This window comes from Ixodes scapularis, unplaced genomic scaffold, assembly GCF_016920785.2.
Source record: "Ixodes scapularis isolate PalLabHiFi unplaced genomic scaffold, ASM1692078v2 ptg001708l_1___fragment_2___debris__unscaffolded, whole genome shotgun sequence".
NCBI lineage: Eukaryota > Metazoa > Arthropoda > Arachnida > Ixodida > Ixodidae > Ixodes > Ixodes scapularis.
Genome location: NW_024610187.1, coordinates 1 through 25,102, shown reverse-complemented (window position 1 = coordinate 25,102; position 25,102 = coordinate 1). Strand labels below are relative to the sequence as shown.

General features: G+C 48.1%; 1 protein-coding gene across 2 annotated transcripts in view; it reads right to left on the bottom strand.

The window, feature by feature from the left end:
* The window catches only part of LOC121834581 (E3 ubiquitin-protein ligase UBR4-like), a 66,670-nt gene extending 45,539 nt beyond the window's left edge, over positions 1–21,131 (bottom strand). Inside the window, exons 1-10 of one of the 2 annotated variants that reach the window (XM_042288308.1) lie at positions 20,932–21,131; positions 19,642–19,968; positions 18,629–18,928; positions 13,899–14,141; positions 12,921–13,301; positions 11,670–12,149; positions 8,002–8,241; positions 6,012–6,626; positions 5,179–5,391; positions 2,517–2,743 (exon numbers count right to left, since the gene is read on the bottom strand). In XM_042288308.1, the coding sequence (XP_042144242.1) occupies positions 2,517–2,743; positions 5,179–5,391; positions 6,012–6,626; positions 8,002–8,241; positions 11,670–12,149; positions 12,921–13,301; positions 13,899–14,141; positions 18,629–18,928; positions 19,642–19,968; positions 20,932–21,078 (3,173 nt within the window). In that variant the 5' untranslated portion in view covers positions 21,079–21,131. The remainder of the gene's footprint in view (positions 1–2,516; positions 2,744–5,178; positions 5,392–6,011; positions 6,627–8,001; positions 8,242–11,669; positions 12,150–12,920; positions 13,302–13,898; positions 14,142–18,628; positions 18,929–19,641; positions 19,969–20,931) is intronic. The other variant, XM_042288309.1, reaches the window with a different exon arrangement.
* Between the last annotated feature and the right edge of the window lie 3,971 nt (positions 21,132–25,102).

Below are 25,102 nucleotides of genomic sequence, written 5' to 3'. Positions count from 1 at the left end.
CTCAACCGCAAAGCGGCTGGGATCGAGCGGTTGGAGTACTTTTTGCCAACCGCTTCGGGACAGATACAGTCGCCAATCGTTTTTTCAGACTCCGATAATTCGGACTTGTTCGATATTTTGGACCTAAAGGAGGAACCGCGACTTACCACATAGAAATAGCGCATATTCACGACCAGTATTTCGGACAGTTTGAAGTCCGAAAGTCGGACAAAATCGTCGCGAGCGGTCAGTAGCAAACACTGCCGAGAAGTGGCCATTTTGAATTCTATGTTGGCTTCAAATGGATTGGCTTAGTTTGGCAGCGCTACTTGAGTACTCCTGAGTCCTATCGCTAGGTGACGCTATGCTAACCCTTTTTTTTTTTTTTTTTTCATTTAGCTGTTTATCATCATTATCATTTTGCTTTATTTCCTTCCATTCTTCCATCCCTTCGCGCCTCCGCCCCACTTTCGCGTCGCCAGCATCGCCAGTCGCTATTTTGCGCTCCTGGATTTGCACCTCTCATCTTGTTCGAACAACGCTGACTTGGACATCACGGCCCCATCCGCTGTTCTGCCGCCGCGATGTGTCGTTAAGAAGCGCAGAAAGTACTCGACTGTAACGCTAGTAAAGAAGGCAGCGTTTCAGAAGCTAACAGAAAGGTGCCGAACGCAAACGGAGGTGTAACCTGAAGCAAGGCACTATTTACGGCTTTTTTAAGCCCACTTGGAAGTAATAAAGGCAAGTTTTTCAATCTGCTGGTTTTTCGGACTGCTCTATTATTTGGACGTTTTTTCGGTTCCTGTGAAGTATGAATAATTGGTCGGCGACCGTATCTCCCAACCGCTTTCACGAACTGCAAAGCGGCAACCAATCACAACACGACGCTGACGTGACGTCAGTGATTTTCTAAACAAGCTGGCACCTGTCGCTGGTGAGGCGTCCAAGGCGCTGTAGTCCTAGCGTTACAACAGACAAATCAACGAAGAAATGGGATGTTCACAACCGTCGCTTGAATCTGTCGCGAAACGAATTGACTCATAATCTTAACAGGCTTCGCACCAATAATTTGGTTCGGGTAAGAATTTTCTTTATTATTCCGGGTGCCACAGCCCGAAGCTCGCTGTTTTGCTAGTCTCTGCCCGTAGAACGTTGGAACCTGCCCCTGATCTGCCAAAATGTCAGCTTTTGTACCCACTAAAACAGTCATGTTAACTACTGGAAGCTTTTGACACCGTGCATGACCACCAAGAAAACTGATAGAGACGTCGTGAGCCTGATTGCGCAGTCAAGGCACTACCATAGGGCTGGCAGGGTACCTGCGCTAGCCCGACCTGCAACGTTTATTACTAACAAAAGAAAATAAAGGGAACATACTCAAGAAATAAAGCGTACGTACCAGACGATGCAGAAATAATCCATACGGCGTTTATTTGAGCTTAATGTAAAACAAACAGTAGATTCGACTGTCTCGATTGACAAGAGGAGAGTCCACCACCAACGAAGCCAAGACTGGCTAGCACCGAACACATTCCCCGCACCACGGTCCACCCCATCGCTCACAACTTTGAAAATGATAAGAGCGAACAACTAGGGAAGAAAACTGTCCCTCTTTCCCGAAAACAAGGTCAGCTATTCACGTGGGAAGGGTCCACTTCGAAGAAAAGGTTGAGGGCATCCTGTTCTGAGTCAGCAACGCGCGCCTCGCTAGGCTTGGCTTGTAGGCGAAGTCGGGGAAATGACAAGCAAGTTTTGCGCGTCCATGCCTCTTTTTTCGCTGCTTCAACTTGTGATGCGTGCGAACATCCCGAAGAAAAATCTTCAGAGATTCTAAAAATAGCAAAATTTTGGCTTTGGATCATGAATTAAAGTGGGTTCTGGATTTTAAAACAGGGTTGCCAAACGCAAGTCTCAAAAGATCATGCGTGATCGCCGAGAAACCACCAACCGCGTCTCGGTGTGTCTGAACGGGGTCGCTCGCGAACTGCATCCGCAACTGCTTTGCAAACACGGATCCGCTTCCAGTGTGAATGCGCCATTAAATCTATTCTCTCAACACCAACGAAATGAAACGAGTTTTATCGTTTGCTTTGTGTTCCATGTCAGCGTTGCTGGTCAACATGGTCGCTCTCTGTGCAAAAGTTTTCCCTGCTGCAGTCTTCTTGAAACAAAAGCGTGCCATCCTTGACGAAGAACGCACATAAACGTAAGGAACGCCATCCACCGCTACTGTCCTCCACGGCAGCCATCGCAGCTATCAACACGGTTCGTACACAGCTCGCAGGATCAGAACTTCTCGCAGTTGGCGAAAAGCAGCTCCTATCTAGCAGAAAGTGCGTGCAGGGAAGCCTCCATTGCTTTCTGTAGGCACAATAAACATGTGCCCATGATGGCCCGTATTATCTTTTCTTTGCATGTTACTTTTATAGAGGCCAGATATAACGAAGAAGCAGATACGTATAGCCAACTGATTTCTGATTACCGTTGACTTCGTTATGACTTCTCGACAGTAGTTATTTTCAACAGGTGCACATTACCTATAAGGGACGCTGGTGGCCAATGCACGAAGAAGAGTGATGCAGTGGTCTACTGCTGCACTGGCACATCCATAGCATTTCCCGGACGATTGCTTGTTTGTGGCAGGCGCTCCCAGGGTGCCCAGATGCTGCTCGCTTCTGAGCGGCTGCACGGCTGTCCCTTGGGACTTCCTGCGGTCCCGCTGCTTGTGCTCATACTCCACCAGCTCCTTTCTCGAGGCCAGAACCTGTGTACCCACACATTGCATTCCACATAAATCGCCACTCAGCAAGCAGAGACCAGGATTCAAATTTCCACAAATTTTTGGGTAGGTAACTAATACCAATTTTGATCCTACATATACTGTACACCACTTTAAAGCAAGAAAAACTTAAAAGCAAGCAGGACAGCAGCATGTCAATTTATTCACTATATAGGTTCTCAAACTAAGCTCCTAGTAAAACAAGAGCTCTCCTGCAATATCCTAGGCATTTTTTTAGCTTCTTAGCCGTTTTGGATGAGCCTACCTCGTCAATGTGAAGCCACCCCAAACCGCTCAGGACAAGTAGAGTTTGTCTGTCTGCTTGTCTTTTCAGGACAAGTAGAGATGTCTCAATTAACCTATTACAAATACCGATGGCGTCTTCGGTCTGTACTTGACGTAAAAATATGTTTTTGGCTACCTTGTAGGGTTTGTATCACGGTGATGTAATTGTCGCGAGTTCGACATTAAATGGATACTTTTGGGCTGAATGTCTCTCACGCTGCTCTTGTTTGCATTTCACCAGCTAGCGTTCATAGAACAGCTAAGCAGAACACATAGCTACTCTAACCGATCACAACGAATAGCACTAGCAGTTAACTGCGATCGATGTGAGCACCATTCGCACAAAAAACAATAACTCTTCGTTTGGCAAGTGCAAATAATGGATTTCTGGTTCAAAGCAAAGTCTAAATAAATAGTGTCTTTGGTCGAATATTGCATAGTTGCTGCACCTTTCTTCACGCCTTTCACTACCATTACATTATGCTTAAATGAAAATTCAGCTGAACTTGCGAAGGTTGTTCCCAAGCTTCTAATTGCCCACAAATGAGCTCTGTTAGATTTAATCTAGCTACATTTATAGATTGTGGCCTCAGAAAGTCCAATACCTACACTGAGAGGGCAAGTAAACGGCAATGTTGACATATAAGTAAACCCATAAAGGAACCCAGCCATACTTAATTGAAGGGATTTATAAATCTTTTTGTTATGAGCAAATATTTTCTTTGATTTTGAATTTGAAAGCATAAAATTAAAGATGTTTACAAACCTCTATAACGCGAAATTAGAGTGCAGCTCTTGAGGAGGAGGAGGGGAAGATATGCCTCCCCTCCTTTCCACCTCCCCCCCCCTCCTCCTATTACCCTCCCATCCTCGTCCTCCGTACCCTCCCCTCCTCTCACAGTTTCTCCGCTAAATTTAGCTGAAGAATTGACACCACGTGACGTCTATTTTCCCGCTAATCTAGCGGAGAAACTGAATTTGTTCATAGGTGACGTGACGCCAAGTCATATGACGTTATTTTTCCCACTCAATTTATAGGGGAATTAAATTGGTGTTGAGGTCACGTGACATCAATTTTCCCACTAAATTTAGCACGATTACGCCGACGCCGCAAAACCCAGGAACGGGCACCTAAGAGCTGTGCTCTAAAAGCACAAGTAATGAACACAGGTTGTTGGAACATTGCTGCTTAACACATACTCTTGCATAATAGAAGCAGTTACATTTTGAAGGTTTTAGTGCAATGTAAATATTAACAATCACGTTTAATTTTTTAATTTTTTTTATTTATTAGGCACACGCATGCACCACACCACTTTAAAGGTGTTTTTCACCTCGCGCGCATCTGCGCTGCGGCGAAGCGAGTCGCAAAATCGCAGTGTCAGCTCTGCGGGTATTGCTTCTCCATAGTGGTCCGGTGCTTGAGGAGAACTGCACTCAAGGGGGCTAACCCGCTGCAGTCACTCAACACTACAGAAAGTATGAATAATGCAGTTCGTATTGAAGCGAATATCAAATGGTGTACTATAAATGGCGTATTCTTTGAAACTACTATTCGAAAATTTGAATATTTGCGCAACCCTACTTTTCGCACATAGTAATTAGGCATCTGCAAAAACAATGCTTTCTTAATTTTAGTGGCCTCGCCAACAATGCCACGTGCCAGACACTTTCAGTTTCCTTTTCGAGAACAGCTTTTTTGCTGCAGACATGGCACAAATTGGTCACATATACAGCCTTTGGAGAGGCATGTCGCAGGTATTCATTCTGGCACAGTTTGGCGCAACAGTTCCGCCACTGCTACACACATTTGCAAGTATGGCCTCAGGGTGCTGCCATCTTGCTCAGTTGGGGTGCACTTGGGCAAGCCATAATCCGATTACGACGACTTACTAAGGCGTCGTAATCAGGTTATGTCACGGTGGCGGATGGTGGCATCCTGAGGCTGCACTCGCAAACATGTACACTGTTAACAAAATTTCCGTTGCAATGTTACTGAAGAGGACAGGTTCGTCGGCTGCTACACGAGGAAACTGAATGTTCTTCGAGATCAACGAGTTTTGAGAAAGGACACCCTGTCAGCTGACAAGACATCTCCTTGCCACACCCTCCCAAAAGGCGCAAGACCCACTCACCTTCTGGACGATCTTGCTGAGCTCGTCGAAGGAGGTCTTGCAGTCAGTGCAGTACTTCTGGGCCAGCTGCTGGATGGCCCTGTTGACCGTGTTGGAGGAGGCGGCAGATGACCCGGTGGCCGGCGCGCTGGTCCCTCCCGTGGATGCCGTGCCCGCGGCGGCGGCCGCCACTTCTTCTTCCAGGGCCCTGTCTACCATGCCCTGCTCCTGGACCTTCAGATGGGATTGGAGAGACCACGAAAATGTCGTCGTCGAGTTGCAGACCCTCCGAGTATCTTGCACGACGCAATAAGGACGTACAAAGGTAAGTCGGCCTTTAGTCTCGGGGTCTTAAGAATAAGAGAACGCTCTTTATTCTCTAAACCAATTGTCATTACGGGCCACAGCAAAAGTCAATACATGGCTTGCACGTAACGTTGTTGCACTGTGACGGTTGTCATTCCTACTTGTTCTTGTCTGGAAAAATAAACTCGGTGGTGTGAAACATATGCTGCAAAAGAAAGGCATCTAACAGCAAGGCCACCAGGATTGTAACGGTCGTGACACCATTGCGAGCCATGCACTAGTAAGTCTTAATTCCTCCCACCTTTCTCTCCCCAGAATCTCCCTCCTTTACTACGCTAGAATAAAAGATAACAATGCGTGCTTCACAGAGCACAGTTTGCATTTACCTAGCCGCATTTAAAATCTTCCAGAAAATCACAAAAATATGGCCTTACACTTTTGCACTTTTTGCCAATTCGACCCGGCTGTTTTACGGAAGACGCTCTTCAGCTCGCGTTCACAAGCGACAACGGTTCTCGGAAAAAGAGAAGCACCGAAGGATGCCAGACCTTGAGCAAGAGCAGCTCCAGCGCGGGCTTGTGGGCCATGAGCTGCCTGTAGACCTTGTCCGCCTTCTCGAGGAGGGCGTTGATGGAGCCCACCGCCTTCTTGCGGTCCTCCTCGCCCTCGATGGGGTCCACGGCGCAGCAGGGCTTGGCCGTCAGGGTGTAGTCGAACTTGGCGTACTTGCAGAATCCGCACGAGTTGCACAGGAACGGGTCCCGCTCGTCGTAGTTGATGGCGCGGCACTTGTGGCACTGGAACACATTCTCGCCGCAGTTGGCACACACCCCGGGGTTGGCAGGCACCGAGGCACTGCAGCGGGGGCACTGCAGGGTCTCTGAGGACGCCTGCACGTTCTCGTAGAAGTCGGCGTACTCGATCATCAGATTGCAGGCGACGATGGGCAGCGGGAAATCCATCTTGAGCTCCGTCTGCCCCGCCGCCAGGGAGCAGCGTCGCGCCCGATGCCACATGGCAGGCCGGTTCTTCAGCTCCACCACCGACTGGACCGACCGGTTGTTGTAGTACACGTTGATGGCTCGCACCATCTTGCTGCGCTTCAGGTCCCCGATGCGCAGCACGATGCGGGACACCGTGTGCGAGCCGACCAGCTTCACGATCTGGGCGGACGTCGGTGAAGTTGTTAGTTGGTTACATCGCACTGTTTGTTACAGAGATAATCGGCCGACATAATTTTGTCGGTAGAAAATACAACATGGGCAATTTAATGCCTGGCACTCTCAAGTGCCAGCATTAAATTAGCACAAAGCAGCAAGCAACAAAGTTAAAATCATCTGGTAGGCTAGTTGGCTATACATCTTGGTAAAATTAGTGCAAAGATGTAAGTAGCGCTCTATCCTGTCTCTATGTTCTTCCTTGTCTTTAGCTAATTTTGCCAAGAAGCAACAAAGTTAGCAGCAGCTATTCATAAAATGATGTATAGATGGTCTAATGGAGGGCATAGAATTCATTTAGTACTCTTATTGTAGCCAAACTTAGTAATAGAACATATAGGCAATTTAATTATACTAAGAAACATATTCCATGATTTGTATCTGATGCATTTAGCTGTAATAGGGAAAAAAAAGCCAGCAGTTGTAGCTAGACCTTACAATCAGTGCGCCAGCAGTTGTAGCTAGCCCTTACAATCAGTGCAGCAATTTCAAGGTACTACCGCAGAATACCGAGCATCTGCCAGTTCCACAATAAGCGTCCACCCCTCAATTTTGTAACATTCGGAAAATTGTTGACATAAGAAGCACCCATCCCCCAGTTTTACATGATCACCTTCAAATATAGAGTAAGCGCTTCCTTGGGACTTTATGGTATACCTCGTTTCAGCTTCGGTCCGAGCGTGGCCGATGTTATAAGCCGAAGGGCCAATCAAACAGCGAAAGAGGCACAACGTCATGGCGTGCTCTCTGCAGTTGATAGGACCAGCCAGTATTCGCCGTCTCTCTGCGCGTGCTCATCCGTCGGCTAGTCCTATCAAGTGCAGAAAGCACGCCATGACGTTGCGCTTTTTGCGCTGTTTGATTGACCCTTCGGCTCATAACATCAGCAACGCTCGGAAATAAGATGAAACAAAGTATAGGTACGGAGTGTGACAGGGCTAGCCTGAACAGGACACTGCCAGTGAAATAAGAGTTAACATGCAGACAAGTATTTATAGTAACTATACACTGCCAGTGTTCCCTAATTTGCTCTCACAACTGAAAAACTATGAGCAAAAGTACTGAGTGATGGAATAACCCATTCCAGGCATGAAATGAAATGGTACAATGTGGTGTTCATGACTGTCCAGTCCGAGCATCACTGTCGTAAAAAGCTGTTGGCACGTCTGCGCTAAAAGTGGCGCACAGTGTACATGGTACAAGAGGCCCATGCCTGAACAGCACTGAAAAGTGCAATGGCACAAAATGTTAGTGAGGCTGTAAAATTCGGAAATGGCTCTAGTTGCCATGATGTGCCCTCAAGGAAAGTGCTCTAGCTCACCTGTGTGGAGGTGGTGAAGCGGGAGTCCACCTTGATGGCGGACAGCTTGATGTTGGCGTAGGCCACCTCCGGGTTGTTGCAGACCAGGCAAGGCTCACTCTCCAGGTAGTAGCCGTCCAGCTCCACTAGGCCCCGCAGTGAGTTGTACAGGCTAGAGTTGGAGTGGTTTGAGAGCAGTTCGTTCTGCTGGTGCAGCACTGCCAGAGCCTTCTCCGTGAACTCTTTTTCGGGCTGTGGAGCCTGAGAACATGAGAGGAAATGTAATTGGAGCTTTGCCAACTCGAAGGTAGTTGTCAAGAGCATCTTGTTGTTTCGCCACTGACTGCATTCCTGTCGAGATCCTTACATTCCGACGCAATTAGAGTCTAAAAGCAGTTACTACTAGACACTTGATCTGCATAAAGTGTTTATGTCCTCGATTTCCTGGGAAGCTTCGCGCCTTGACCAGACGCACGTCTTGCCTACACACACCAATGGATGGTGTGCATAGGCAAGAGGTGCGTCTGGCCCACGAAAAATCGTAAAACTCTGAAAGTTCGTAAAATATAGATGTAATAATAAAATCTGTTCTGGTCTACATTGGTTGCCAGGTTGTATTGCTTCTAATGGTAGCATTATTTTTGGCAATATTCCCCTTAAGGTCAAACGCAATGGTAACAACCGACCAAACTCGAGACCAGTTGTTGAAAACTGTCACAGGAGAGGCCCACTTAGGTGAAATTCAGTTCACACGCAGCCAGACTATGAAACTGGTCCAATCCAGCTAGAAATGAGACAGTCCAGATATATCCAACTTAGACCAGTTCCCTTTTCCAGCTGCAAGTGGGCTGACTTGTACCTAAGGTTCAGTGTTTTCGGATAAATCCACAAAACTAAAAAAAACACCCGCCGGTAAAATTTTGGTCAATGCGGGATTTATTCGATAAACTCAGAATTTCCATGTCCCAATCCCAACCCCCCCCACACACACACACAAAAGTATTTTACAATTAATGGTTTAATCAGTGTGTGGTGTCAATGGTCCTGGGAAAATGCCATCACATTTTTGTTTCTAATTTCGGTCAGGACAAAAGGTCATTGTAGTCTCGGGTCACGACAAAAGTCACTGTTTATGTTTCCAGTTGAGGTCATACAATTTGTGCTTTAGAGGAAGGAGAGGTTGTGTTTTTGCAACACTGAAAGCTATGGACCACAAAGATTGCATAAAGAGGGGAAGAGGGACAGTTGTAACTTCTCTATTACATCCTTTACCACTCTGTCTCGCGCGGCCGCGCGGTAGGTTGATGGAATGGTATGAAATGAATACAAGCTTCCCAGTGACCACCTCCAGGAGTTTATTGATTTTAAGGTATCGACATTTAACGAAGCACCACTTGTGCGCAACTTTTGACGTCGGACAAATTAGTATTGCCAGTAGTAATAAAATCAATGCCAAATACAACCCAAGAAAATATTAATTGATACAATCACATTTTTTTTGTCCAGCATACGTTTACGCTTGGATATTATTTATTTATTTTTAATAAAAAAAAACACTGTGAAATTAAACTCGGAATTTCGGAGCATTGGGAAACAAACAAAAACAAACTCCGATAAACTCCGAAGCTTCAGCAAAAAAATAAACTCCAAAAAGCACCCTCCGAATTTGTTGAAAAATAAACTCGGAAAAAACGGAACCCTACTTACACCTAAACCCATCAAATGAGCAACACTGAATATCTAAGTTGAACAAAAACCTGCAGAACCCACTTCAATAAATATTTCTTTGGCATTTGATAGAATTCTACTTATTTGTCTGGCCAGTGTCCACCGTGCCAGCGAAACCAAGACCGGCCGGCCAGATATTTATCTATAGCAAAACCCGACTACAGCTAATTATAGTCTATTTCATTTATTTACACCTTAAGGGCCTGTGAAAGGCATTACATAACGAACACCCAAATATTTAGAACAAAAATGCATGTAAAAAAGTACAACCCATTGGCTATATTAAACTAAGAAAAAACGCGGACTTCGAAAGTGCACGAGCACCCATCTCGTAAAAAAGAAAACTGAAATTTCACGAGTGCCCCTGTCTCGTATAAAGTTAAAGCCTCTCAAACAGAAAAAACAAAAAGAGTGATCGCAGAAAGTGCAAAGAAACACATAGACACACACAAAAAAAAAAAGTCAAAGTCAGGACATGCTGTTGGGAGCAGTCTCCACTCAGTTTGTTTTTCTCCTCCCCGAGTGCTCTCCGATTGCGAAATTTCGGACACCATGTCGGCTGCCTCATAACCACCGCTTGTTATGTTTTGTTTGTTAGCTCTCTTTTTCGTTTGACATCCGCGTTCCACATCGGGTTTGCGCAGAAAATGGCCACCGTCTTCGTCGTTCTTTGACAGGTTAGAAATGATTCCTTGGCGCAAAATACAGATTTTAGCGATCATTGAACTTCTGCCAGCAATCATGGGGCATCGGCAGCTGGATAGGCGGCGGCATTCGCATTCAACCAGCAATTCTCGCTGCGGCTCGGCTGCTCTGCGCGGCTCTTTCATCTCTGTAGTGTTCCGCTGGCTTTATTTGTACTCTGGCTTCACGGGAGCAAAATCAGACTTTTTTTCAAGGACACGACTGCCATACTATGGATTGTGTCCTTGCAAAGCCTTTTTGCCCAGACATAAAGGCTTCGCAATCAGCTAAAATGGTAAAAGATTTTTTTTTTTTTTTTCCGCGCGTGCCTGGGTGTTTTGATTCTGTAAACGTGCTTGCAGAATAAACAGTTTGAAGGCTGCTTTCTCTTCCAGCTGTTAGCCCACCTAGAGCGTTAGTTTCACGGGCCATAAATGTTTTTTGCGGTCCACTGAAAAATGCATGAACGTGTGTTTACCATAGTGTCAATGAAATAATTGTTCATTATGAAGCCCCGGCCTCAAAATTTGCGGCAGGCCCGGTTTCGATATAGCGAATTACGAGACACATTGAACTCAAATGCATGTCTAATGAAGTTTGTTATAAACGGGTTCTGCTGTACTAGTTTATTTAGAAAAGTTAAACAAGATTATAGCACGTGTGGTACACAAATGTAACCTCAACTTGAAAACACCTTAGGCGAGGCTGACCCTCGCATATAACACCCAGACGGTCAACCAATCGGCACTAAACTAATAATGTCGACGTGCATGCAGGTTATGTATGACAAGTCAAATAACTCTCGCACGGACCTCTTCACTAATTTTGAAAAGTTTGAGAAAAGAGTATCGGTGATTACTCAGCAGTCAAATATTTATTTCGTCTCTTATATGTGCACCCGCCCTAAAGTCTGCCAGCTGTTTGGGGGCCCAATAAAACAGAAACTAATCAATCTATCGATCGAAAATGAACACTTCAAATGGACTCGCACGCTCGAGTTCGTAAAACAAATTTTGCAAACGAATACTGCCGTAAGCGGCCTTATTTTTGCTAGCTCAATATTTTGCAAATTTCGCACTGAAGAGTAGGCTTGGAAAACATTTTGCAAAACAAAATTTCGCGATTCGGACTGATACACTGCGCAGTCTTTACTGCGGGGCGACACGTTTGCGCGATTAACTTTTCACAAAACTATTTTAGTTGAGAAATTTGCGAAATTCGGGCCCCAGCAAAAATTATGTAATTTACGGCGTTGAACGTGACGCCCGACGACGCACCTTGAGGGTGAAGTAGCCCAGGAGGTCCACGAACTGGGCCGCCTTGCGTCCATGCGAGGGCAGTTGGGGCCACAGCTGCCACATGAGCCCCAGAAGAGCCTCGCGGTGGGGCGGCTGCGAGTGGCGGTGCAGCTGGTGCAGCAGCGAGTGGGCCTGCCACCGCACCGCCGTCGAGTTGCACTCCAGCAGGAAGGCACGCACAAACTGCCCCAGGAGCGCCTGATCCACCGACCGGTGGACCTGCTGTGCCAGGGCGGCGCACTGCGCCTCGTCCGAGCTCTCCGGCTCGTCCGGCTCTTCCGAGGTGTCGCGCGCTTCCCGCTCTTTCCGCTGCTTCGAGGGGGAGCTGGTTGCATGAGGGGCCGACTTGCTGCTGCCGTGCTGTGGCTGCTGCTGCTGGGTGGCGGCGGCGCCGCACAGCGCAGACTGCAGGAGCTGCAGGATGATGGAGGCTACTCCTTCGTCCAGCAGGAAGCTCACCTGTGGAGTGGAAACGTGCTTGCAGTGAACGAACGAACGAGCCGAATAGATAAGGAAAAAACTTTTAGCCTTTCCACTTTGGGGAAGAAGGAAGAGCAGCGGAGCTGTAGCTTCTGTTCTTGGCAGTGGCTTTCCAGGCGAGCGATCTGCTCTTCGTTCGCAAGGGAATCTGAAGCGCTCGACGCAGTGAAACTTTAAGCGATAGTGGCCTCGCGGCGAATGCGGAACCATTTGCGCTAAGCGCACATCGCCGCTCGTTCTGTTCCCGCTCTTCTTCCTTTGAAGAAATGTTGCTGTTATCTATAAGAAACGGAAGTAGGTTTTTCCCCGGGCAGAATTGCAAGCCATCCACAAGGGCATAGGGCCTCGCCGCCTCAACGTGGCGACACCCCACGGCCTGCCCGAGTAGGCGGGGATGCGGGGAACACGTGGTTCCCAAACATACATTTTCGATTGTATGTACACCCGTGTGGAAAAAAAAACAACCAACTTATATAAAAAGTTGAAAACCATACCACACTGGCATTTGAAACCACATTAAATGTCCTCAAGTAAAACGTCCCGTATAAGATTCTACAAGCAAGACTACAAGATCCGGTTCACACGGGAGCCAAGGGCTTTCTTCCATCGAATGCGACTTAAACCCGCAAAACGCGACCCTCGTACAAGCCGTTCCTGTTTACCTTTCCCGTGCTCGGTCCGTGTCGTTCCCACTGACAACTGCTTTATTTGAAGCATAAACATGGGCCAGATGAAAGAGACACCACCCACCCGAAAGAGGAAGGGCAGCACGGTGTCGTCCTTTTGGCAAAAGCGCTGCCAGTTGCCCGTGCGGGAGGTGGCCACCTCGGTGCATGCCTTGAGGTGCTCCACCATCACGATGAGGGCGTCGTACGAGAGTCCCGCCACCTGGGCCACCCCGCCGTGGCAGACGGCCCTCGAGCCAGCCAAGTGCGACTCAAGCGCGTGGAAGTCCCGCAGCTGCCGGTATTTCTCCTTGGAGCCGCACAAGAAGAGGAGCAGTTTGCGCACTTGGCGCCGGATGAAGGGCGTCTGTTGCACCATCATGTACTCGCACAGGTGCGAAAACCAGGCAGGGCCGAAGTTGGGCGCGGGGCAGCCGGAGGGTACCGCCATCGCCACTTTCTTCACCTGCGTTCCGAGCAAAGTGCACTCGACTTTAAGCTTGCACATTTTCATCGCTAGTTTTCTGGTGTCGATGCTCCTTTGGTGTTAGATTTCCCTATCGATCATTCATGGTGGGTTCGAGCACCACCAGAGGCGGAAAATTGGTGACCTGTAGTCAAAGCAAGGAACACTCGGCTTTGCAAGGCGCGTTATGAGTACGACTTTGCACTGTGACCTTGCATGGAAGACAGATTTTATTGCTATCTTCCTGGCAATGGTAAGGAGTGCTCAACTTCATGAGGCACGCTGAATATACACTTTGAGGAGTGACTTCACGAGGAGCTTCAGCCGATCATTCACCTCTATCTGTCGGCCATTGTGCCAATCAGAGACCTTTTGTTAAAAAATTGCCTCAGTAGGAAGCCGATTCAAGCTATTTATTTTTAACACCTTACTCGGGTAAGCTCATTCATTTAAATCTTTTTACACAAAATACACCACCTCCAGCCAGCTCTTACCAAAATCTTAGGCTCCACACGTTAAAAAAACGACTTGCGCACTCCATTCAAGTGGCCAACGATCCCTTTGACTCAAGCGGTATGTGCAGAAGCTGTCACCAACCTGATAAGGCAGGCGCAGAGCCATCTCAGTGAGCAGCTGAGGGTATGCCTCAAAGACGTCGTTGGCGTGGCCCTTGACGTACTGGCGCAGGAAGAAGGGGGACATGTCCGGGGGAGGGGACGAGGGGTGGGGCTTGAGCAGGGGCGTGCCACTGGTCCCGCTGGCTCCGCCCGTGCCGCTCGACGAAGCGTCCGAGTCTGTACTCTGCACGGACTTCCAGTGGACCAGCAAGGTACCCAGAACCTAGACACAACCCAGAGATGCATCAGAAATCGAGTGTGGTGGGTGAGGAAAGGCATTGCGATTCGAAACTATGACAGTAAGATGCAGGTAAAGTTGTAAGAAGGTCAGAGACAGTCAAAAGTATTTGACCAATTTCAGAATAAATTGTTCACCCAATGTGTTCTCGAACCTAGGATAGCCACCCAAGTATCAACAATCAAAATTAAAAAAAAAGAAGTTAATGTTACATTACCGTATTTACTCGCACAATGAACGCACTCGCGTAATGAACGCACCCCCCAAGTCGGTTTCTCAAAATTTCGACTTTTTTTTTTTCATTCGAGTAATAAACGCACCCCCAACTCCGATGTCAAAATTTTGACCCCTCCCCCCACGCGTGCGAAATGAACCCACTTTTTTGTCTTTGCGCAACGAGGTCGCGAATGCATGGGCAGCGTGAGCAAACAAAACACCTTGCAAAAGGCGTTAAAAAATTCGCAAAGTTCCAGCGGAAGCAAGAAAAAAACACGGAGAGGAGCTTTTTTTTTTTTTTTTTTTTTTGCTCAGCGCAGTCTGGATTCGGTTTCGCGCGCAAGGAGGTAAGAAAGGGAAGCGGAGAAGCGAACAAAACAGCTTGCGAAAGGCGGCAAAAAAACAAAACAAAAAAAAAAACAACGGAACTAAGAGAAAACAAAAACAAAAAGGAGCTTTTTTTTTTTTCTTTTTTTGCACAGCGCAGTTTGGTTACGGGGGTCGCGCGATGTAAGAAAGAGGAGCGGAGAAGCCCTCTGAGCAAACGGAACAGCTTGCGAAAGGCGAAAATGAAAGAAAAAAAAAAAAAAAAACACGGAACTGAGAAAAAGAAAAAAAAGAAAAGGGAGTTTTTTTTTTCTTTTCTTTTTTTTTTTTTTTGCACAGCGCAGTTTGGTTTGGGGGGGGGGGGGGTGGGGGGGTCGTGCGTCGCGCGCCGCGCGCAAGGAGATAAGAAAGATAAGCGGAGAGCCCTCGCCTAAGCAACGCCTAAAGCGCGATCCAAACCAACGCTTCTTTTTGCGCCTGTAGGTCGTGCGGCTGCGGATGTGACGCATTTCGTGGCGTTTTTGCTGTTTCCGGGCGCGCTTTCTGAGTCAGAACCGTGCGCTTCGGTTTGGACGGGCGAAACTTCGGGCGAGCGCGCACGCGCGCACGCAGGCACGAGCGCACAAGCAAGGTGCAACTGCGACAGACTGGCCGGCCAGACGGCGAGAGAAAGAGAGAGAGAGAGAGATCGCGTTGTCATGTTGGAAGAGAATAAAAGGGGGGAGGAGAGGGCAGGCAGACGGCGAGAAACGCGGAGCCGGAACTAGCTTGCCCTCCACCGATTGGCAGGGACACAGGCGCGCCCTGCTACGTCACCGCGCGTTTTTGTGCGCGTCCAGAGAGAAGTTGAAATCATCCAACTTCTTCGTGCGCGCCCGGAGGGAGCGAAGAAGCGGCGCGACGTCACGAAAATGCGTCACATCCGCAGCCGCACGACCTACAGGCGCAAAAAGAAGCGTTGGTTTGGATCGCGCTTAAGCAAACAAAACAGCTTGCGAAAGGCGGCAAGACGGGGTCGGGCGCCGCCCGCAAAGAGATAAGAAGTTGCTTCGATTTTTCAGGATAAAAGGTCGGTTCATTATGCGAGTAAATACGGACGCAAAAATTTTACTTCGCGTAATGAACGCCCCCCCCTAACTTTGCATCAATTTTTCGGAAAAAAAAGTGCGTTCATTCTGCGAGTAAATACGGTCTACATTTTGATGTCTAGAAAAGCAATCACGCTTAAATGCATTGTCTTGTTATATGCACACATGCTATAAACAAGCTGGGTCTGAAGCCCATAAAAGAAATTATCAGTCTCGAGTTAATCCAAAGTACAGTCACAACAATCAAGTCACGGCAAAGTCATTGGGTGCCAGCGTCGCGTTCACACACCCTGGGATGCATGCAGAAGTGTTCAGAACCAAATGGGCTTCTAACCATTTTGTTTTGACCCCTTCTGTCTCTTTTACAGTGGAGCAGCTAAGGGCTAATTTCCCTAGGATAGTGCCCACCAGCAAATAATGTCGACACCACTCCGGACAGCTACTGCCATCTATAAGCGACGTTGGCAACCTTTCCAGCCTTTCCACTCTGGCTTGCCGACTTGCGGTCAGCCATTACTTCATTCCCACCGTAGTAGAGCTTTGCTGGTCTTCCTTCTTCACCAGTATAAAAAGGCTGGAAGTTTTTTTTTGTTTTGTATTTTGTTCTGGAGCACGTGAAAATGCACCTTTCGGCACGGGCCCTTGGCATTGACTGTGCTATGGTGGTATTTTGGTATTTTGGTAGCAGCTATTGCCTTGTATTTTTTCAGAGAGTGTATGCAGTTGGCATTGGGTACTACAAAGAATGGCATCACCCTAAACACAAAGACATTGAGGCCACCTAGTCAAAGATGTGGCATGGCTCAGTGGTAACGCGCCCACTTCACATGCAGCGGACCCACAATCAAATATGGCGGGCTGCGGGAGATCTTTTTAAAGGAAAATCAACATAGGGCACCCTACATCTTACTACTAAGACAACATCAACTACTACATCAAAAACTACAACGGACATCATTTTCAGAGGTTGGGAGAGTCCATAACAGCTACTGCTGTAAAAATTAAAAAGAGGTGACTTGGGGATCTATTCTCTTTAAAAAAAAGTTATTTTACAGCAAAAGCTGTTATGGGCTCATCCCATCACTGGAAATAAAGTCCGTTGTTGATGTTGTAGTGGTTGATGATGTAGTTGATGATGTGGTAGTTGTTCATGATGATGATGTTGTCATTGTCAATGTTGTAGGTGGCGTAGTAGAGCGTAGGGTGTCCATTGTCGATGCTGCCAAATCCTTGAAAAAGACTGCCCGCTGCCCGCGGGAATTGAGCCTGGGTCTACCGTGTGCAAAGCGGATGTGGTATGCGATTCCCACTGCATGTTTGTTTACATGTTTATCATGTTTACCATAAAAAAATACAAAGAAATAGCCAATAACAAAATGCCGCCGTAACACTGTCAATGCCAAGAGATTGTGCCAGGGATGCGCTTTTATGCGCTTTGAAACAAAAGAGAAACAAAGTCGTTCGGAACAAAATGGTCAAATGTCAATTTTGCTCCGAATGCTTTTGCTCATGCACCCCACAGCAACATACTCAGATCTATCAGTTGATAAGCTCCACGAAAGAGCAGCGTTCGAAATTGGTTCTTCTCTGTTGCCTCCACGCGAGCAGGTGCAGGCGGGGAACGTTCCTAGCGTCATTGGCGTTAACGCCTCCATGGACAACCAAGGAGGACCATTTTCGGATGACGCAGTCTTTGAATCGATTTTTGCACAAACTTTATGTTAACCATAAAAACCCTGATAGAATTGCTTCCCACTGCAGGTAATCTTCATCCAACGTTCCACCGATTCAGCAACTTCTGTCCATTCGGCGGGCTGATAGTGTAGCGAGCGCCACGGAGCAAACGTGCCACGAAAAGGTGCCAAGCGTTCTAGGAAGCTTGTCAACTGACTTTGGTCTAGTAACGTTGCCCAGCGGTGCGTGAACGCGACGCCGAGGCCCAATGACTTCGTTGTGACGTGTCATAGCTATCGCTGTGACTGTACTGTCGATTAACACAGGACTGCTAATTTTTTGTTTTCACCTTTTTTTTAACACTAACAAAAGAAAAAGGAGATGGGAGAAAAAGTATGCAGAGTGCAAGTTTGTCTACTTCTTTTGCGGGGGTTGGGGTGACGTCAGACTGCTGAGCACTGATTGGCTCTGATCAAAGGATAGCAGGTAGACCTCAAGGCAGGTTGCTTTGAGCTCCACCCACTATCCTTCATCAGAGCCAGTCAGAGCTTGACATTCTGACGTCACCACGACCCCTGCAAAAGAAGCAGACAAACTTGCGTTCTGCATTGCCTCCATGTTGATGGCACAGAAAAGAAACATCATTGACATGCCCAACTATGATGGAATTGGCAAACAATGTAATATTCTTGGTTCCATACTTGCACAACAAATCCCTTTCTTGTTAAGACTCTTTTCTGCTTTGAGAAGATATTTTTGGTTATGTTATTTTTGAGTTTGGTGGCTTTAGTGGCCTTCAGTCCTTTTCACATGACTGTATTCCTAGATCTTTTCAACTCCTCTCCTTTTTTCAGTGTAGAAGCCAATTTTGTATGTAGAGCTCCTTGAACTCGGTTCTAAAACAGGAGCCTCATAAACAATGACAATTGTTTTTGGATAAATAAAAAGGTAGTGTTAGATTTGAATGAATATGCTAAAGTTTTAGAAGACTCAATATGCAGGTGAATATAGCAAAGAAACCTCACACAGTCTATACCGCAATACCTTGCGCATACAATCCCAAACACCTTTCCAGGTGGAAACATTCACAAGCACCGGACTCGCTTTCTGCACGCCGAGCCTATATCTTTCCTACGCAGCGACATAAAAGGTTGCAGGACTCCGTACCTGAAGGCAGTGGTCAACAATGCCGCTGGCGTGCAGTGCCACGGCCGCGGAGGTACTGCAGTAGTTGGGTCCCGGGCCGGCCTCCCCAGCAGTGGACCCCTTGCCACAGCCCTTGATGCGTGACATCATGATGCTGAGCAGCCGCATCACAATCAGCTGCTCCTCCGAGGCAGGGCTGCGCTCCACCACCTTGGCCACGTCGCGGTCCAGCTCTCCAACCATGCTGCTCAGCAGGCTGTCCAGGGTTGCTCGGTCGCGCTCGTCTTCGCTGTCCAGGTCTGAACTCAACATCAGGACCACCTGCAAAGTGCGGCAGAAGTCACTAGGTTGCACGTTTTCACGACGACGTCTGCAGCAGTAACTCTTCTAAAGCAAAAGCCTAAAACAAATGACATCGTGCATGCTCGTTCGTCAAAGCCTCATTTTAGTTATTTACTTAAATCTTTTGTTTGGGGAAGGCGTGTGTCTGCGGTGCGTGCAGCGGTGCGAACGTAAAGCATTTTGGTTATGCAAACGAAGAATCCACGGAGCCCTAGCCATAAACAGCTTCGCTGTAAAAAATGAAAACGAGAATGGGAAATCGTAATCGCTTTGCTATAGCCGCTATTTCGTTTTACCCAGCGTCATTATAATAGGGCGCGACAGCACTCCGATTGCACGTGATCACACAATTTGACGACGTCGTGGGGAACAGCCCAGTCCTACCCAAAGAAATGGAGCAAAGAAAACCAAATTTGAACGTCCGGTTGCCATTCTGGCTCCGAGCATTCTTCTCTGCTCATTCTTCTCACGTCTTCTCTGAGGCTCGTGCCTCGAGTCTCGACCATTTTCTTAATTTCTGAATGCTCGAGAAATCTGTGGGCCTGTTGGTTGCTACAACATCGCTAAGTTTTCTGCCTAGCAAAACGCCGACACAAATGCGGCTGGGGGGTCGCTATAACAGCTACCGCTGCAAAACGGTCTACATGCTTCTCAAAGACAAAACTGTCGGCCACGAGGAAGGTGTAGCTCACCTGCATAAAGGGAATGGCCCGCACTCCCCCAACGGTGCGCAGCTGGGGCAAGAAGTGGAGCAGGCGGTCGAGCAGGGCCCCTCTGAGGGCGTGCAGGCCCCAGGCCACCTCGGGGTCTATGGCCTCGTGGGGCATCGAGGGGTTCGAGGGCAGCCCCACCGAGCTCGTCTCCGAGCGGGCCAGCAGCAGCGCTCCCAGGGGGCCGCCGGGGCCGCCCTCGGGCACGTTGTCCCCGTAGGCGCTGCTCCGGCCGCTCACGTTCGGCTCTCCGGTCATGGAGTCTGCCCCGCTGCCCCCGCTCTCCGACCCGGCTCCGCTGCCCCCCTGCTGCGGAAATGAAGGGCACGTCGCATTTGTGCCCACTTTTGTCTTCTTTCCCGAAAAATTTAGTTCGGAAATGGACGTGTGCTGAACCTGTACCTGCAGTTTTGGAACTGGTAAAAAAAATGAGACAGATGTTGAAGACAAAACTCTGCGAAAGTGAGTTGGCCTCTTTGGGTGACCGGAAAGAAAGCTTCGCCTAAAGCCACCCAAGTGTGTATCAAAACTCGCACATTTCTCGCATGTATAGACCTTTTCCACAAGGGCGCCGCCATCTTGAATTGTCGTCACTTCCAGTATGGGCGAAAACATTACTTTGCCGTCACCACGCTAATGGAAGACATTTAGGATATAAGCCTAACCGTCACACATTCTCGTTTTAGCTCCCCTCTATTTTTTTACTAGTTACAGGTTGAAACGTTTTACTCTTTTGTCCGCGCCCATGCCGTTCTCACAAATTCGCAGTAAAATGCGCCCCGAAATTTTTTTTCTTTTTTTTGGGCGGGGGGGGGGGGGGGGGGGGGGGGGTGCAAAGTCGATTTACAATTGAGTCAACTTACAATTATGTAAATACGGTATGTTGTTAACAGCTTCTAAACTTCGCACCTAAATGTCTTATGGATTCATCATTTTTCCCTGCGTTGATATGTGCTTCGGACCTCATGGCCCTGTCTCTTCTTGCATTACCGTCGGGAGAGGAAACGACGCCGGCACGAAAGCAAACGGACGTGATCGCCTGCAAGCGTAGCACGAAACAACGCACCTTAGCGACACTTTTAAGACCGCTTAGGCTCAATAAAGCTAATTTTTGGAATCTGCAGATTTTTCGGCCAGTTTTATTATTCGGACGCTTTTTACGGTCCCCACGAAATCCGAAAAATCGGTCGGTGACTGCACTGTCATTCCAGAGACTCGCACCAAATTTAGGTTGCGACGCTGCACGAAACGATTTTGACCCGAGGTACCCACCTGTTCGGCGGGCGACGTGCGCAGCGTGGAGCCGTCGGTCGCAGCGGTGCTCCCCTCGTCGTCGCTGGCCCCCGCAGAGGCCGTGGTGTCCGAGTAATGGCCGCCTTCTAGAGGGGAGGACCTCTGGGCTCCCCCCTGGGGGGCCATGGCCAGACTGCCCAGGTTCAGCTCTTCAGACTCCCCAGGCTGGTCCTGCAGTCAGCACAGACCAAGGCTAATCAACTCTCGGTCATTCAAAGCAGAGGTGCATGTCCTAATATGAATTAATCGGAAAAGATTAGAAATGAAAAACGGTCATGTCTCATTAATGTGGATGCCTCCATTCCCCCCCCCCCCCCAAAGATCATCCACAATGTGAGTCATTCATAGAGACAAAACTGAGTGTGTTTACCCAGTTCGTTCCCAAAACCTTTTTCTATACAGTGGGGCAGTGGTTCTCAAATGGGGTCCCGCAAAGGCATTCTAGGGGTTCGCAAAGCCCTGCCTTATCAGTTGAACCCGGCCATAAAAGTTGTCTTTTTACAGGTTGAAAAGAAAGGCTCCAATTTCCCTGCGAGTTTTGTTGTGTGTATGTCAATGAAAGAAGTCTACTTTACACTGCTCCCAAGTTATATACACTTATATTATCCTAATTAACCTATACCTTTCCTTCCCCTCACCACGAACGGGTCTTCCTTCACCTCACCACGAACAGGGTCTTTTATCACCTCCACTGATCCACAAAGGGTCTGCGAAACATCAATGGCTGAAAACCACTGCAGTGGGGTATCCATAATGGTGGGGTCCATGTTAACAAAACAAGACTGTATAGGATTTTGACAAAAAAAAATTAAGGCTCCAATCCATGCTGTGGCTTCACAACAAAGCTGTGGTATCACCTGGAACGATTGCCAACTGCACAATAGACCCTTTTTACGGCAAACGCCACCAGGTGGTGCTCCAGTCTCCGACGTCCCAGAGAACTTCCGGCTTATAAAAAAGGATGAACGACGAGTTACCATAGCAACGAGGCTACCTTAACACCGCTGCTTGAAATGTAGATGACACGTTTAACCACCAATTCTCCAGGTAAACGCCAAAAGAACGAATGAGTGTGAGATTTGTCAAAATATTTCTAGTAAAAAAAAAACATGCGTCCTCCAAGATGTAATATTGTACAGCCAAAGGCTTTCCTTAAATCTCCAACTTTGTTGTCCGTGTCGCATTGATGCTTTCTAGCAGTGGAGACACAAGCAAGCTCAACAGGTTTGCAAATACAGTGCGACCGGAAGTCGCTTGGGATGCAAGCAGCAGTTCATATTTGTAAACAGCAAAGGGGTATATACCAAATGATTGACGAAAAAAAAGTAAATGCACTGAACCAAAACTTTTTTACATATGAAAGACTTCGTACACTACCCTTGGTGCGGCAACTTATGCAACCATAATCTTTACCGAGAAACGCATGCGGGAAGCGCTACATGCTTATCATCTATCACATGGTTTTGAAACTTGTTTTGGGGTTTTCTTATTGAAACAAGTGTCAAAACCACACAATAAGAGATAATGCGCCCATGAACGGTGATAAGGCGCGAGCGTGGGTTTTCTGTCAACTATATTTTCGGTCGACTACTGTTCCGTCGACAGACACAAAAACCCGACCAACGAGTCGTATACAGCTTCGCTGTAAAAAAAAAAATGAAAGCCGTTTACAACTCCCTGTAACGCCGAATTAGAGCGCAGCTCTTGAGGAGGAGGAGGGAAGGGTACTGGGGGGGGGGGTCAAGTGACCTCGGGGGGCGGGGGGTCACGTGACCTTGGGGGTCACGTGACCTTGTGGGAGTCACGTGACCTTGGGGCGTCACGTGACGTCGGGGGGTCACGTGACGATACCGATGACGTCATCAGTAGCGTCACTGATGACGCCATCAGTGATGATGATGACGATGCGGATGCCGGTGACGTCATTAGTGACGTCACTGATGACGTCATCAGTGACGATGACGATGCGGATGCCGGTGACGTCATCAGTGACGTCACTGATGACGTCATCAGTGGCTATGACGTCAACGGGGGGTCACGTGACCTCGGGGGGTATCCCCAGGTCACGTGACCCCAGGGGGGGTCACTTGACCTGGGTAACCATCGTGACCCTCGTGAGGGTAACCCTAGTAACCCTTGTGAGGGCAACTCTCGTGACCCTCGTGAGGGTAACTCTCATGACCCTCGTGAGGGTAACTCTCGTGACCCTCGTGAGGTTAACTCTCATAACCCTCGTGACCCTCGTGAGGGTAACCCTCGTGAAGGTTACCCTCACGAGGGTTACTAACCCTCGTAACCCGCGTGAGGGTTACGAGGGTAAGTAACCCTCGTGAGGGTCACGAGGGTTATGAGAGTTACCCTCACGAGGGTAACCTAACCCTCGTAACCCTTTTGAGGGTTACGAGGGTTAGTAACCCTCGTGAAGGTTACCCTTACGAGGGTTACTAACCCTCGTAACCCTCAAAAGGGTTACCTTCACGAGGGTTACCCTCACGAGGGTTACTAACCCTCGTAACCCTCGTGAGGGTTACAAGGGTAAGTAACCCTCGTGAGGGTAACCCTTGTGAAGGTAACCCTTCTGAGGGTAAAAACCCTCGTAACCCTCGTGAGGGTTACGAGGGTAAGTAACCCTCGTAACCCTCACGAGGGTTACGAGGGTTGCGGTTACGCCGACGCCGACGGCGACGGCGACGGCGACGCCGACGGCGACGCCGCTCAAGCCGGGAACGGGCCCCTAAGAGCTGCGCTCTAAAAAAAGATCATGAGCCATTCCACTCTGCGGAGGTGGATGACCAGCGAAGCTGTTCAGCACACGACAGCTGTTCAGCACACGACATAGACGTGACATAGAATTTTGCACAATTATGAATTTCGAACAAGTACCTGCAGCTTCTTTTATTAATACTCACCTAACCAGGCAGATTTCTGCCGAAACATTTACCTTTCAATTTTGAATAAAGCTACAAACACATTTATTGTCTTGATCGGTGGTCATCGTGACAAAAAGTGTGCACACACATGTCGAGGACTATCGCCGCCCCGGGGAGCCAGAGGAAACTAGACAAGTGCAACGGGACCGGCAGCCAGCAGAAGGAAAAAAAACTAGGCACGCAAGCACTTGGAACGACGACAAAGAGAGGCCGGTGCGAGCCGTCTCTGAGTTTTTGTTGACGCACACGAAAAATCCACAGAACCCTAGCCATGAACAGGTTCGCTGCAAAAGGTTACATTTCTTTTGCGTCGCAGAGTGCAAGGAGCAATGCCACAAAAACAGATGCCATGTTGCCATCATTACTTTTACTTCCTAGCTGAAACATGCTTTTGCACTCTGACTGGTTGCTGAACGTTCAATGTGGCCTCATAATGTACTCTGCTTCGCTAAATGAAGTGCTAAGGTACCCCGATTTGCATAACTCACTGCATTCAATCACAGAGTTCATAAACTCTAAGTGTAGAAGGACAACCGAACAATATCAGCTCACTCGAACGCTATTGCTTTGAACAGCAACGAATCTACCATACTCCATCTCCATAATGCAAATTGCACCTGTGAGCTAAGAGTGTATCTGGCCCCGAAGTTGCCTTTACATAGTAATTCATTGCACCTACAGTTGGTGACAAGCTAGGAGCCCAGTAGAAGCCCCACTTTCAGCACATGCTCGTTGCCTTTCTTGAAGCTTTGGCTTTGTGTGCAACTAAGTGTTATTAAAGGCAGAAAGCTCTCGCTTGAGGCACACCCTCTACTGGGACCTCAGCCTGTCATAGACTATTTAGTGCCGGAAAAAGTGAGAACAGCAGGGAAGAGCTTCCGTCACAGCCAAAGCATGGAGTATGTGCTGAAGGCCGGGCGCTCAAAAGACACACAGTGCTGTTCTCACACCATCAGTGACTACCGTAAAATGCCGGGTAAGCACCCACTCAAAATTTAGAGATAATCGCGAAAAATGAGGGATGGACGGTTTTCCGGTCAATAATTTTAGATACCAATGTACTGTGCATATTTTCTCAAATCATACAAATTTGGCAATGGGCGCTTATTGCGAAATGGGCGGATGCGCAGCATTCTACGGTATAGTAATTTCGCTGCAGGAGAAATAAGGCCGGCCATTCATTACAGTCCAACCTTGCGATTGCCTGAATTGTGCCTCTC